Consider the following 15,676-nt stretch of genomic DNA (forward strand, 5'->3'; position numbering starts at 1 on the left):
AAGTTAAACTTAGGTGTATCCGGGTAACCAAGTAAGGGTCAGAGGAGGGTTGTGAAACCCTGCCCAGTATAAGACGTCATTAGGTGTAGCTGAGGTCGTGGGCGTGGAGCCCTCATGATAAGGTTAGTGCCCTGATTAAAGGAGGAAGGGACCGAGCTCACTCTCTGCCCCCGATGACCCAGCAAGATGACTGTTCCCAAAGGAGGAAGCGGGCCTCGCCCGTCCCTGAAGCAGCTGGCACTGTGGCCTCAGACTCCCAGCCTCCAGAACTGGGAGCAAGAACTTGTTTAAGCCCCCCCGTGTGTGACGTTACGTTACAGCAGCCCGAGCGGACTAAGATGATCATGTATGTGGCGGGGGAGGGGGGGGACATACGTCTTTTTACATGCGTAAGTGTAAGGTGGTTTGAGACGTGAACAGCGGAGTTAATCTAATACAGTTCACTCGAGTTAGACTACATTCTTCACATCTGTGCCCAAGCTCTTCTTCCAGCCGTCTCCCTGCTTCTCCAGGTGCCAAGACTAATTCTTCTCTGTGTGATTTTTCATTCTGCAGCACCAAAAAAAAAAAAAAAAATCTAGGAACTTGTCATCGAGAGGCTGTCAGAGCTGGAGGAGGCTGAGTGTAGGGAGGGGCCATTGGCTTTGCCTCTGACAGATCTCGGTGGGTAAAGTGAGTCACGGGTGTGGAGACAGAGACTGTGGACAACCAAGGGTAAACAGTCCTATCCTGCCCGAAAGAGCCAACCCAGTAAAAAGAAGGTGACAGTTGTTCCAGTAATAAAAGGAAATGTAAAGTGAAGAAACACAAGTGGCTGATTATGTTTAGTTTACCCACCAATAAATAATCAAACACGTGTCAATTTGAACCACACCGTGATTGCATTTTCTACCTAACAAATCATCCAAGATCGAAACAGCTGCCTAGTGTTTGGGAGACAAATGCTCACTCAAAAAATGCTTACTGGTCGGTTGGTGCAGCCTTTACAGTATAACATGGTTAAATATGGAATCTCTTTAAAATACACACCCTGTTGAATTAGCCACCCCACCTTTAGGCATTTGTCCTGGTAGTGACTTACAATGTAGTCTGAGATTTTGCTGCTTTTTTCAGGTGCTCCCCACTCTCGCCTCATGTATAACGGTCAACCACTGTGTCTGTCCTCTGCCCTCGCTGCTCTTCCCTTCCCCTCCCCCTTCCCCAGGGGAGCTCGGAGCCTCCTGTTCCCCTGTGTCCCCCCGGCACACCCTCCCCACTTACACTTACACTCCTCCCTGCCTGCTGTCTGCCACTAGCCTGACCTCGTGGGGAGGGGGCTGCGCCTTGTTCCTGCCGTCGCCCCTCCTCCCAGCACAGGAGGCCCTCTCTCGAGTAAAAGAACAAATAAATACCTTTGTGCAGGTCACTGTACAAGTTGGAATCCCTTCCCAGTGGCTGAGAGAAACCAGCCTGCTGGGCTTCAGTTAAGGAGGTGTGATGCCCATGGAGAGCAGTGACTGCAGGCTGTTCCTCTAAGTTGACTTGGAGGTGGCTTCCTGTACGTAATGATCTAAAGCGTGAGTGCAGAACTGCATTTAGCCACAAGGTGGAGACTGTCTCCTAGTGCTGGAAAACACTCCAGCTCCCGGAAGTTCTGTACTTAGAATTTCAGAATGAAAGACCGTAATTAATGTCTTGTCCCGCCTCTGGCCCCATTTATAAGATGGAAAAACTGAACCCAGAGAGGTCACAGAATCAGTTTTCAGCAGATAGGAGGTGGAGATTCTCCTGCTGACCTTGAAGAATAAATAGCTGTGATGTGAATGTTTACGCACAGGGCCAGACTAGTTCCGGGGTTTACACGGGGTTTGGAGGAGTTCCAGTCGGCTTGTTCCTTCTGACATGAAGGTGACAGCACCATTCGGTCTCTTTAGCAAGGTGGCAACCTCCTGGCCGCCCCCCCGGGTGGGATGGGATAACAGGCTGAGAAGCAGGGCCAGCATTCAGGGAAGGGGTGGCACCGTCACTTTTCTCTCTGGTCTTGAGGGTCCTATTTCAGATGGGCGCCTCTGAAAGCTGTCATTTCGTCTCCAGGTATCTCTCTCACCTGCCCACACGCACTGAGTAGGGCCAGGTCTGGGGTCAGCTTATTGTCACGGGGACACGTCCCTCCCAGTCAGGGATTACACAGTGAGGCACATCCCTAGCTCCAGGACTCATCTCCACATCCAGATGGCAGGACTTGTCTTCTCACGGTGGCCTTGCCCCAGTCACTTAGCGTCACGTATCATCGTCCCAGCGTCTGGAAATAAGATGAGGCTGTGTACGTCCTACGCGCGCGCGCACACACACACGGGGGCGGGGGCACCTAATTTCATCCCTGGTACACGAGTCTTTTTACCTGCTTGGATCACCCTCTCCCCACAAGGCCAGACAACGCGACATCAGTCATTCACTGCAGAACCGGGAGACCGAGGAGAGCGAGCGTTGAAAAGTCAGTGTGTGATCGTCACGGTCCGACAGAGGGATGGGGCTCATGCGTAACAGTCTCCACGTGGGAAAGGACCGTGGGACAGCCTGACCTGGGTCGAGGGCTTGGAATCCCTGGGCTTTTTCAGAAGCTGTCACCCACCACGTTCCTGTGTGGCGCCCTGGCACTTAAAGCTCTAGAGTGACCCCAGCTTTTCCTGGCGTTCCCCCATCCCCATGCGATGACCCTGCCGTCCACTTGTTTGTGTCTGCCCAGCCCGGGTGGGAAGTTCCTTTTTCTGTTCCTGCTGTGCCAAGGATGAAAGCAGCGGGGAGCTCCTTTCCACCTGCGTTTTGTCCAGGTCGAGGTGAGAGAAAGCCATTGCTTTATCCTCCTAGTGTTAAAGATAAACCATAGGGACGAAGGAGTTCGCTCACTTACTCTTCATTTCAACTCCTCCCTTGAGAGGAGCTCATTCTACAACCTGGAGAGTTGGGGAGTAGCTCGGAGGTCCCATGCCGAGGGACCAATGCTCTGCTCCAAACTGTCTGACCACTTAGTTCCTTATGCGGGTACATCTGACGCCCGTGCAACCAGCCCTCCCAATTTGCCAGGTCGTGACTCTGCTGTCTAAAGGGACCCAGCCCCAGGCTGGAGGCGAGGCCTCCTGTGACACAGACATTGGGGACTGTACTGAAAGGTCCCCATGCGAACCCGATGGAGTATTCACTGGGGAGTCAGAATTCTAATACAAACGCATAAAATCTCTGCTCGAAAAGGAGCTTGGTTTGTGTTTATCATTGAGTTTATTTACCATGGCTTTCTCGTGCTCCCTGCCCTCAGGAGCTGCTGAGGTGGCTGGGGTGGCAGAGCTGCCGTGCGCAGCCTGTGTTCTCCGTCCCGTCCACCCCCTGAGGGCTGCCTTGCAGAGACACTTGGCTAGACTTCCACCTATTAGTCTGCGTCAGGGCTGGCGGACACCGTAACTGCATTTGCCTCGTTTCCTGTACAATTCACAGGAAGATCATTAAGCAGCAGGGAAGAGCAGAGGTCAGGATACGTGAGCGTGACACAGAACGGTTTAGGCCGGCGGCGGGATCCAGAGGAACCAGAAAGGTCCACTTCAAGGACTTACAAAACGGCGTGAGACAAGAGTGTTTTCCTCTCGCTGGCTGGCATTCCTTGAGCCAGTATTGTGCAGGAGATTTTAGTACAAAACTGAGATGGACCGTCCGCCACATCCATGAAGACTCCGTAATTCCACTGTCAGTACAGGGTGCACGTTACCCGCGAGCTCTCGGGCCTGAGGGCAAAAGGCGCTGTGCTGTTAACAGATGTGAACAGCAGCGAGGTCCTCAGGAGACGCGAGCTTCTCCGCCAGTAGTGACCACTCGTGTCAGTAGCGGAAGCATGTAGTTTGCATTAAAAAACATAAAAGGAGGAGATGACATTTGCAAAGGCAGCTTAGAGCTTTTTTTTCCTGCCCTTGTCATTACTGTGTTTTTTAAATAACCTTTCATTTTATAATAGTTTTAGATTTAAAAAAGACTGAAGATAATATGGAGAGCCTCCCTGTACCCCACACTCCGTTTCCCCATCGCTAGTATCTCACATTGGCGTGTACATTCTTCACAATTCATGAACCAAGATTCATAGTCGTATGAATTAGAATCCATACTTTATTTGCATTTCCTTAGTTTTGCCCAATGTCCTTTCCGTGTTCAAGGACCCCACCTGCCATTTCGTCACCATTTCTTTATAGAATCCTCTTGGCTCTGACAGTTTCTCAGACTGGCGTCGGTTTTGGTGACCGTGACCGTTTGGAGGGTGCTGATCGGGTGTGTCATGGCGTGTCCCTCAGCTGGTGTTGGTCTCGTGTTTTTCTCACTACCCCAGGTTATGAGTTTGGGGCAGGAAGACCAGGGGAGCGTCCTTGGCGTCATGTGGCACCGCGGTGCTTCCGAGTGGCCTTGATGCTGGCCGGGCAGCGCTTGTCAGGTCTCCCCTGTGACACTCTCTCCCCTCTCCCTCATACCGTCCTCCTGGAAAGGCAGAGACTGCAGTCCCCACTGAACGGATGGGGGCACTTTGAAGACGAAGTACCTCCGTAAGGTATTTGGGCTCCGCTGCATTGGAGATCTGTCTGCCCCCCCCTCCAGGTATTTACCTACTCAACCGTTTATTTATAGCACTATGGACTCATGGGTATTTATTTTACACTCTGTGTTTTAGTCCATGTCTGCTCTGTCTGGTTCCTCGGATCATTCCAGCTAGGGCCACGGCAGGTGCCGAGGTGGACACGTTCAGAGGGACAATGAGGGAGCCGTCTGGTGGCTGCAGATGACGTCAGGGGAGCCTGTGGACCTGGGCAGGCAAAGAGAAGAGACGAGAAATGTTCTGATGCGGGAGGGTCAGGCCTGGGGTGAGGCCGCAGTGAGCAGGGCAGCTGGCATGGGGTGAAGGTCCAGCTGCACGGACGGGGGAGGACGCTTGCTGGGAGTCCTGGATGGCAGACGGGAAACTAGAAGTGCAGGCATCTTGTCATGAGAATGGGCGGAGGCCCCTGAAGTTTTCTCAGAAGAGATGCAACAGCACAAAGCAGGCTACAGCCCACAGCCGACCCCAGAGACTGGCTGCTCAGCAACCCCCAGTACAGATGCGTGGGGTGGCGTCTGGTTCATGCTGTGTCCCCAGAGACGAGCCAAGGGACTGGCCTGTGGATGACAATAGATATCACTGATCCATTGACGAATTACTGAATGAATGAGATTGTACTTCAGGTACGTAATGAATGAATGCGTGCAGGCTGCTGGAAGGTGGATACCGTCCTTGGGCTTTCACCCAGCAGTGCCTCCTAGGGTTTGGAAACCCACTCTGTCGTAGTCCTCAGCCTGGGCTCCCTGGTGCCACAGCCTCAGCCGTGGGTTCTGTCTTCTCAGTGCCCGGCATCTGAATGTCCACACCCCGTGGCCCCTGCCATGTTTGTCAGCGCCCTCCCTTGGGCCCTGTAGGTGAGGCTGGAAGGTAAGCGGATAGATTGCTCAGAGCTGCATGATTGGAGGAGGGTGGCAGCTCCTCCCTGTCCTCAAAGGCCATTGTCACTTTCTGTCTTGAATGACCTACCTGTGCCCCCCACTGTGCGTTCAGAATAGTCATTTATCTTTCAAGACCTAAACCAAGCAACATGCCTTCCCTGTCTCCTATCCTCCCGTTGCTCTAAGCATCCATATAGCACAGCAGTTACCTCTCTCGTTGTAATTCTTGCTTTGTCTGTCGTCCCACTGAGCATCAAATTGCTTTCAGGAGAGGACTGTGTGTTTTTTAAATTTCATCCCTAAGAAAGTACACAGGCCCAGGCCCAAACCAGGCAGTCAGCCAGCAAAAGCTTGGTGAGAACACACTGAGTGTTTCGGTTCCATCCTGTCGCTTGTCCTCCCTGTCCTGGCCAAGCCGGCTCACCCCACGTAGGCCGCGTGTGAGAATTCTGCCTCGGCCTTGGTGTTAAGCTGGATAGGCGGGGACGAGCAGAAAGGCTGTAGGCAGCAGGAGGGAACAGACATGTTCACAGGAAGGTGAAAGAGGGTTTCTGCTGTAAGCTGACAGCGGGAGCAAGAACAGGAAAGGGTCAGGGCACTCGCAGAAGGAATCCGCCCTAGATTTTAGCAAACGGCACTTTGTTCATTTTCCCTCCTGCAGCTGTGTTGACTGCCTTCTCTATTTTATGGCCATTTAGAGATCATTTCTAGTCCTGTTCTGTAATTGTTTTCTTGCTAAGCTTCCTTTAGACAGAAAAATGATAATGCATTTAGGGTGTTTTCAGAAGTCCCCAGGGAGATTAATTTGTTTACAGGATTGTGTATCCTGTGGTTAAACCAACCAGGAAAAACACAGGCCCTGCTTCTCAGCGCTGCTGAGTGAGGTCACCAGGCAGGCGATGTTTGCAGGGTCCCGTGAGCTCCGCCTGGGGCTCTCTGTGTTGATCTGTGGCTGGCCAGACACATGTCCGAGGCCGTTCTTTGGAGTGTTGCTCTCAAATCGTCCATGCCGAGGTGCCCTCCTCAGTCTCACTAGCTCAGCTGTCTGCGCTGGACTTGCTTAGTTCCCAAGACTGGCGTGTGCAGGCAGCAGACACCGCCGCCGCCCCTCCTGTAGCCTATCCCACTGCTCCCCTGTGTGTGGTCTTCATGAACCTTCTCTCTCCGTTTCCAACCACCCAAGTGGTTTCCTGGCACGCGGGTGCTACTCCCGCACCGTGAGGCTAGCTGCAGGTGAAGCACCGCAGCAGAGTTGGAATACAGTAACGTACAGCACGGCGAGGCCTGTGTCTGGCCGTGCACCGCAGCGTGCTGTTCCCAGTGACAGCATTTAATTGTGCATTATATTCCCTGCTGCACAGGCCAAGTGTGCATTACCAGTTTCCAGATTAACGGGTACAAGTTTCATGAGACCCTGTCATCATTAGTGATCATTCGTCTTCCTTTTCTCACCTCATGAAGATCCCACTTAGCGGATTCCGTTCTTCCTGCAGTTGGGCCGGGAGCCCGTGTTCGGTTACAGTGCGAGTGGCTCAGCAGGCGGCCTGCTTGCCGGGAGCTCTGGGCATCCATCCCCACGTCTCTGCGCTTCGGCCACTGCCTCCCTCCTCCATGGCCACTGCAGTACGTGTTAACACCACACCCAGTTAAGTTCTGGGTGTGTAGTTGGCGGCCATTCAGCTTTGTTTATTAGATTCATATGCTTCTTAGAAGGGGGAAGGCATCTGTAGAATTTTTTTCATAGCTGGATTAAAGAGCCCACGTAGTGTGTCTGTCATACACTTTATAAAACAGACTTGCCGTATCCTTTCTTTGCAGGTTCTCTCCAGGAATCACATTAGTTCTCAAGAAATTTCAAAAACATTCTAATCAAGCTTTCATGCTGACGTTAAAATCATGTAAATAATAGTGACAATAATGGCCATGGCAATAGTTGGTATAAAATGACTAAGCTCGCAACTATCTAGATGAGTAACAGCGTCACGTGACCCCCACCCCCACCCCATGGAAGTCTCAGGGTGTCTGCTCAGTGTCAGGCTTCTTTGCAGCTGATGATTTCAGGAGGAATTCAACAACAACAACAGAATCGTTTGTTCTCATGTCTCCACAAATTCAGTTGTTAGTCAGATGGTCAGAAATCATTTATTCTTGACCATCTTCCCTGAATAACATTTTCCAGACCCACAACATATTTCTAAGCTTCAAACAAAAGCTTTTAGACTCACTGAAACAATATCACAGGCGTGTAAATAATCTCAGAAATGAAAAAGTCTGTCTTGTAAAATCCAGAGCTAGAAACTTGATCTTAGACAAGGGGGCTCGGCATTGCCGATGGGACTCAGACATTACACTTTCGGGCGTGTTCGGGGATATTACTGTCTCGGAATAGAATTCATTTAGCAATGGAAACAAATGTCTTTACTTGATGATGTAGGGAGTGAATGTTTTTGTTCCTGTAAGCTAAGCCGTCTGATGGTTTCTGTTAAAACCTCCTGGGATTTATAACAAAATTTTATTCTTTATTTTAGCGGAAAGGGATTTGTATGTTATACAAATAGATCTTTCATTGCTGCTTCTCTCCCTTTCCTTCATTACCTTCCGTCTCCCACCACAAAGATCCTGTACCCAGTTGGTCTAGGAATAATAGTTTTACCTCATTTTCACATTGGATCCATTTTTTTCTTAAATGTTCCAATTGTAAGCACTTGAGGGATTTTTAGTCATTTTATACGTCTACATGTCCTGGCCTAACTTAAAATTATCCAGGACATCTAAAGCCTCTAATCAGATTGAGAGAGGAAGTCACGTGCCTGCAGGCAGTTTGTCCCCTGCCATCCCCTGCAGGGGACCAGGAGCTTAGGGAGGAACCTGGCAAGTGAATCTGCGTCCCTCAGCTCTTGTCCCTTGTCCAGGAGTGACCAGCAGCAGTGACTTGAATGCCAGGGCCACTTCAAAGGGAATTTTTTTTTTTTTTTTAAATCACAGCAAGGAAACCATTAAGAGTCCACAGGCAAATTTGAGCCCCTTAAGAACTCATTTACCAATAGTCATGAAAACACATCACATCACATGTAAAGAGAGCAACTTTCATTTGACAACATACTGAATTTTTTAAAAATGACAATCTGTTTGACCCAGTCATTTCACTTCTGGAAAACTAATTCTAAAGAAATCATGCTAAAATCAGAGAAAACATCAGTGGGGGAAAAATGCATGTGGAAGGACAAAATGGGTGTTTGAGAAATGGGGGGAATGGAACGCTCATGTTTAGATAGGAACTTCCACTCAGTGATCTGCTGGTAAAATACTCGTATATGCAAGGAGGAGACAAAAATATTCAAAATAGGAAATTGCATAAAATCAATATAAAATATTTTATATTTTGAAGAAATATTTCAAAATGAGGCAGAGGGGCCTTTAGAAAAAGTAGGATAAAAAAATCTTTGCAGTGCTCAGGAACAGTGCGTAAAAATAAAGATCTCTAAAAGAATGCCAAAAAAGTTCAGGGGGCTAGAAATAATTCTATTATACATGCCATTTTGTCCATTTGATAAGCACGAATTTTATCCAGATGACCTCAGGCAGATTGGTAGGCAGCTCACCTGGCTTCACAGGCCCCCAGGTCCGTCTCTGACCCAAGGCCAGCTCTGGCACCCAGACTCTGCTTTGTCCGCGTGCCCTGAGCCCTGGGTCTGAACACCTGTCAGACAGCCCGAACCTCGGGGTCCGCGCCAGGCCAGTGTGTGCAAACAGTGAGCGCTGTCTGATTATCTGCTGATGAATTCATAAAGGAAAGACGGAACGAATGAGGTTCTCGGCCCACCTGGCGTTCCTGACGGGTGTCCTTCGTTCCGCGATGTCTGATGCCCACCCCATTCATTTTCTCACCGACCTGTTGAGTCCCCAGCTATACTAACTGGAGATGAACAGAAAGGCGCGTTCCTGTTTCAGTCCTGCACCTTCCCACCCAGGTAATGGACGATTAACGTCACTGCAAACCAACCTTTCCTGTGTTAATTAGACAATAGAGGTTCATGTTGTGAAACTGAGGTAACTCCTGGACTTGGGGGTGAATTCTTGGCAGAGAGTCCTGGTGAGTGGCAGTTGTTACAAATGCCTACAGATGGGAACCTGCCCGTGACAAAGGGCCCTGGGACCACTGTGGCTGGGACGGTGAGAGGAGCTGCCAACCTCTGCCCAGGGCCCGGGGCCAACTAGGCAGCCAGTCTTACAGCAGGAGATTTGTTCTCAGAATACGCGTGTGATCATCTCGTCTCTCAAATTCTCACTTTCTTACCCTGAAAACTCGAGGAGGCCTCTGACATCTGCAAGCGCCAGGCTCACAGGGTCATCATGTGGATTACTGTGACCACACTGAGAAATGTCAGATCCTGACGTGTTAATTTATGATTAATGCCGTGCTGAAGCATTTACAGGTGACATGTCATTATTTCTGAAAACTGCGTTTACGTGGTGTCGGGGGGAAATGTATATAGTTAGAAATACAGCAGATGTGGCAAAACGTTAGCAATCGGTGAATCTAGGTGGAGAGTATACAGTAGTCACAGTAGTGTTCTATCAGCATTTCTGCAGGTGTGACTTTTTTGAAAATAGAAAAAAAAGCTGGAAAAAAAACATAAAAACAAATAAAATGTACGACTGTCCCTCCCCTGGACGATGCTGTGTGAACACGCTCAAGAATCTCATTCTCTCTCAGCCTCTTTCTTGAGGTAAAAATGGGAAACGATAAGCTGTGCCTTTCGTTCTCCCCAAGTATTTCGTGGACGCCAGTCACGATAAGTTACGTAAAGTGCTTTGCAAACCACAGAGCCCTGTGTGGGCAGAGGGGTCACAGATGTATGACTTGGTGACCCCTAGATCAGCTGCCAAGCCCCCCGCTGTCCAGACTCCAGCCAGTCCCGGCTGCTGCAACCACCTTAACATACTTAATCATGGTCTGCATGCATATGCATGACCCACATGCATATGCATGACCGGCCTCCTGGCTTCTTCCCTGCTCCAGCAGCAGACCAGCAGTCCTGCTCCTGAGACCTGGAGGGCAGAGCGACTTGCGGCTCCATTCAGAAACCTCCCCTGGAGCAGACCCTGCCTGCTGGCTCCCCGCGCCCCACTCTCCCCAGTGATCACTGGAGCCCATGAAACCCTCCCGGGCATCCCAGCGCTACAGAAGCATCCGGAGAAATGCCAGCCAGCACTACTTGTACCAGGAGTCCCTGCTGCTCAGGTGAGTGAAGGCAGGTGTGTGGGGAAGGGAACCCTGGGGACGGTGCGCCTTCAGCATGAGCACAGAAACGCCTGGGTCCAGGTTCTCGCACAGCCTTGGCAGGTACACAGAAGGAGGCGACTCCATCAGCTCCTTGACCAGGAGAGCCAAACCTGTACCCCAACTTGGCTTTCCCGCTGGACTAACCCACAGACTGTAGAGAAACGCTTCCTCTGTCTCTCTGTTCCCTCAGTTAGCAGAGAGGTAACACGTCTTCTTAACAAATAAGGTGTCTGCTGGGAAAGGCTTCAGGCTCATTAGCCGTGGGGGGGGGGGTCGAGTCAGATTTGTTAAATGTTTGTAAAGGTGTGTTAAAACCTCCATAAATTGGAGAAAATTCTCCTTTGCGTAAGTGAAACTATCTAATTTCGAGAAAAGCAAAGGAATTATTTTCTCTTCCTTTTTATTAAGTGCATCATTGATCAAACAGGCGAAGGAGAATACGCTTCTGTCCTGAGCGGTTGCAGTAAGATCAGTATATTAATTGTTACTGGGAATAAATGTTGCTACATGTTGAGAAATTATTTGCCTAGAGAGTAACTATTTCCTTGAAATATGTGTCCATGTAAAATTGCTTAGCTAGTTTCTTGTTGGTAGAAATTGCTGCCTGTTCTGCCTCCGTTATGTCAAGTTTCAGATAAGTCAAAGTGGGAACAGGGAGGGATTTCTGGGCGACAGAATTTGGTTTCTATTTATTTTACATCCAGAGTTAGAGGACAGGGAGGAGGCCTGTCTAAAACTAGCTGATTCTTCCAATGAGCCTGAGAAAGGACATTGTTTTGCCATCAAAGGTGCTGCTTTTGAGGAATTGTGGATAAGCACCCTCTTAGTTCCTTCTATGGTGTCTTCTGAAAATCTCTCTCAGGCTGGGAAAGCGTTCTCTTTCACTGACCCACCCAAGTAATAAAATCCAGTAAAAGTGTTTCGGTGGGCTGGTGTTACAACACTGCCGAATTCTCCCGCTCCCTCCTGGCCCCTCCCATCCTACACACACACATACCCCTTGCATGTACTCACTGTCACACACACACACACACACACACACACACACACGCACACAACCCCAGGCAGCAAGAGGCTGACCTTGCTCAGGCAAGGTCCTTGCTGGAAGAGTTCTGCTCATCAGATTTCCTCCTTTGCGCCCGGTGCACGCAGCAGCTTGGATGACAGCTGTGATGCTGGTGAGATGGGGGACAGCAGTGATCCAGAGCACATCTTCCAGAACATACAGTTCCAGAAGGAGCTGATGGCCAACCTGCAGAGCAGCCCCTGGCCCATGGGACAGAAGCTGAGGGCACTGCGGTAAGGCCAGTCCCCGTGGCTGTCGGTGCTCACTCCCTTGTGCCGCCCGGCCCGGCCCGGCAAAGCGGCGGAAAGGCCGTGGGAGACGGCACCGCGATGTGTGAGGGTCTCTGGCCCAGGCCGGGCCTCCAGGTGGCCCGTTCCCTGTGTGTCTTGTGGTGTGTGTGTGTTGGCAGTTTCTGGTTTTCTACCTCCTTTTCACATAGTAGAGGTGAACAAAATAAGCTACCTCTCTAGAGACAGGTGTATAATCCTGTCGGCGTCAGAAATGTCCAGACCTGTAAAGAACTTTGATAAGAGTGTGTTTGAGCCAAATTGATGACAGTTGCACAGGAACAGTGGGCAGAGCTGGCTTCAAACCTTCTCCAGAGGTGACTCCCCACCATGATGGGCCAGTTGGGAATTTATGATTTATTACAGCACCTCTTGTGTCCACAATCCAAGTGAAAATAGCTGTTCATTTTACCGGCGTGGCTAGTACCTCCCGCTGTGGAGAAAAGCCTCCGTGGGCAGCCAGATGACTGACACTGAGACTCGTGTCGGAGCATCTGCTCAGATGGTGGCGAAGAGCTGAAGATGTGAAGCCAGATCTGAGTGCAGGTGCTGCCGCTCCCAGTCAGTGGTGGGGATACGGGGCAGTTTGCTTAATTTCTCTAAATGCCAGCTCCTTTCCCTGCAATGCTGAAGTGACGGTGAAGAGGAGCGCCTGCCTCCTGCAGCAGGCTTCCAGAAGGTCTGCAGTTAGCGTCAGGCTGCTGAACACTCAGGGAGGCCTGGTTGTCCTCAGGTCTACTGAGGCAGGGGCCTGCAGGGAGGGCCCGCGCTCCCAAGGTGCTTTCAGGCTGGTTGCTTCACATATTCATTTGAGATCAGTTCAGGGATTAAGTGAGATAAACCCCCCACCACCACCAAGAGCTAGGCGTACGTGGTGTGCAGTCGTCACTCTCGGGGAGTGAGCGGTGATTGCTGATGCCGCTGTCTGGGACCACAGCAGAAGGGGCTTAATGGCCGGTCCCGTCGAGCTGAGACGTGGACGCCCCTGGAGAAAACAAGCAGTGAATTGCCCACCAGGCGCCCACCACCGTGTGGCGAGGGTTAGAACCACTGCCCTCTCTTACAGTCCAGTGTCTCATCCAGATGCCCAGCACGTAGCCCCTTCTCTCCTGGTCTGCTTTGAGGCATGCATTTCGTCCCCTCAAACCCGCCTTTGTTAGATTTGCACTCCAAGGCCTGTTCTTCCAGTCAGGACCAGGATGCCGCCTGCCCCGGTGGCTGCCCAGGTAGCGAAGGTCACACCTGTCGTTCTGACTCGCAGAAGTTTCCAGTTACGCTCCCTGTCTGTGACCTGCTCTCACCCCTTTCACCTCTTTAAGTGAGGATGGCATTCCTCAGCTGAGAGGACTGGTGCTCAGAGATGTGAAGTGGCTTACCCCAGGACACACAGCTCCTGAGTGCTGGAGCTCAGCTGTACACGCCGGCTTCCTGACCCCAGCTGAAACAGGAACTCTTCCAGCGCCATCATCGGACCAGTTTATCTTAAAAGAATGATGGGTTCCATCAGAATTTTTAAATCATACAGAAATGCAGACGATGAGCAATTGTCTGAACCGTACAAGGTTAAGCCGTTTCAACCTGCAGGCAGAGCAGAGCAGAGCAAACGAGACCTTTCCTGTCCAAACACCTGAGAAGCAAAAGAACAAGCCAAGCCTTCTGCCAGGCTGCCTGGCTGGAACGTCAGCTCTCATCCTTGTCTGCATGTCTGGTTCTGACCAGAACGCAGCCAGACCACTGGCTGGTCTGTGAATTGGGGTGATTGGAATGTGGGCGCAGAGGTGCAGACCCGAGCGTTGGTTTGATCAGGTCGTGTGTGGAAGAGGTCACTCTGCCCCAGGCGGAGTCCGGCAGCTCCTGGGTCTCGCGAGGAAGGACTCGGAGCGGGGGGTTGCTGGAGGCTGGGACGCATGCAGGCACGCCTGGCACACGGCATGGTTGGGAAGGACAAAGTGCTTCGGCACCGAGTGCGGCCCCGCGGCGGGTGGGCAGCGTGGATAATGGGGATCCCGCCGGTGCTGTGCCGGATGCAGTCGCCTCCACCGTGACATTCGTCTCTAGCAGCGCCTGACTCAGTCTGTCCCACGGCGCTAACACTGGCGTCATCGGGTGCGGATGTAACCATCCCCCCCATGCATTAGCCCCCTTTGCAGTATGAATCCTTTCAGGAGAGACATCGGGTCAGCTCATCCACGTGATCAATTCGTGTGTCGGGGTTGGTTCGGGCTGAGTCAGGCTGTCCATGGCCATGTAGACACAGCTTTCTTGCTCACAGGACCCAGACACTACCTGTTTCTAGTCTGACTCACCTCCTAGGAACTGAGTGTGGGAGGAAGGGTGCTGACATCAAGTGGCCGAATTGAGAAGCTGCCGCCTGCTGCCCGGGTTTCCCAACTCAGGACCCCTGCCAGCAAGGGCGGGGCCGCTAGAAAGTCCCTTGTAACGTTTGTATGAAATAATCTACTTCAGTGTTAAAGAAAATAAGTTTCCCCCCTCTTACTGAGAAATAATTGGCGTGTGTCCCCATGTAAGTCTAAGGAGTACGGCATGCTGGCTGGATTTACACGCACTGTGAAGTGATAACCACAGTAGGCTCATCTCGTACAGATACGACAAAAGGCAAAGAAAAGCAAGCTTCCTGGAGATGAGAGCTCAGGCTTTGCACTCAGCAGTGTTCCCATATCCCGCCCAGCGGTGTCAGCTGGACGCACGTGCTGTGCGTGACACCCCGAGTACTCATTCATCTTACAACCAAGCCGTGCCTTGGCCCACCGTCCTCCAGTCCCCGGCCCCAGCCTCCACCCCGTAACCACCACCTCGCTGACGCCGTCTGAGGTGCTGGGAGTCTGCCCCTTGCCAGAGACCAGGAGATGAAAGGGCTGCACGCCTCCCCGGCCCCCAGCACCTTGTCCCGTGTTGTTCGGCCTCCTGCTCCTGGGGCGGGGTGTCCGCGTGTTTTGCCAAGCCTGTAATGGGATGAGTTGTGCTCACTGCCACTTCTCTCTCCTCTCAGACGAGCGAAGGACATCATCCTGAAGTTTGAAGGGCGGCTGACCAGGACCCGCGGCTACCAAGCAGCCGGTGCCAAGGTAACGCGCACAGGTGGTCTCGGAGTGGCCCCTGCCGTAGCCCTCGTGGACCTCAGTCACCAGCCGCCGTAGAGCAGCGTGGGGGCTGTGAGGTCTGCATGTCCCCAACCTGGGATTGTAGTCCCAGATACCGTCACTTGCCAGTGATGTGGCCCTGGGTGAGCCTGGTGTATCCGAAGTGGCTGTCTTCCCTTGAGAAGATGAGCTAGCATCTTTCATGACTTAGTCCCACACGTGTGGAATTGGTTGCTTGTGTCTCTTATAAGGGAAAGTTATAAGTGAATCCAACGCCCCTTTTATAATACAGTGCTAAGGTGTTTGTTTCTTATTTTTCCCATTCAGTTACTTAAAGCTAAACTGCAGTATATACTGAAATTATCTGGTTACAAAGACGTTGCAATAATTTCCATAACTGTTTAGAGGACAGGAAGTCATGTCTCCTTCTGTGACCATCCCTACTTCCCAG

At 51.3% G+C, this 15,676-nt stretch overlaps 1 protein-coding gene across 5 annotated transcripts in view; it reads left to right on the top strand.

Annotated features, from left to right (window-relative positions):
- Positions 1–15,676, top strand: part of TMC3 (transmembrane channel like 3) — a 266,252-nt gene that overhangs the window by 227,954 nt on the left and 22,622 nt on the right. For 3 of the 5 annotated variants that reach the window (XM_074318275.2, XM_088789382.1, XM_088789381.1), the window contains 3 exons: positions 10,508–10,729; positions 11,924–12,070; positions 15,135–15,210. In XM_074318275.2, coding sequence (XP_074174376.2) covers positions 10,641–10,729; positions 11,924–12,070; positions 15,135–15,210 — 312 coding nt within the window. In that variant the 5' untranslated portion in view covers positions 10,508–10,640. The remainder of the gene's footprint in view (positions 1–10,507; positions 10,730–11,923; positions 12,071–15,134; positions 15,211–15,676) is intronic. The other 2 variants (XM_088789384.1, XM_088789383.1) reach the window with 2 other exon arrangements.

This window comes from Rhinolophus sinicus, chromosome 13, assembly GCF_057876585.1.
Source record: "Rhinolophus sinicus isolate RSI-liver-muscle chromosome 13, RSI-T2T, whole genome shotgun sequence".
NCBI classification, from domain to species: domain Eukaryota; kingdom Metazoa; phylum Chordata; class Mammalia; order Chiroptera; family Rhinolophidae; genus Rhinolophus; species Rhinolophus sinicus.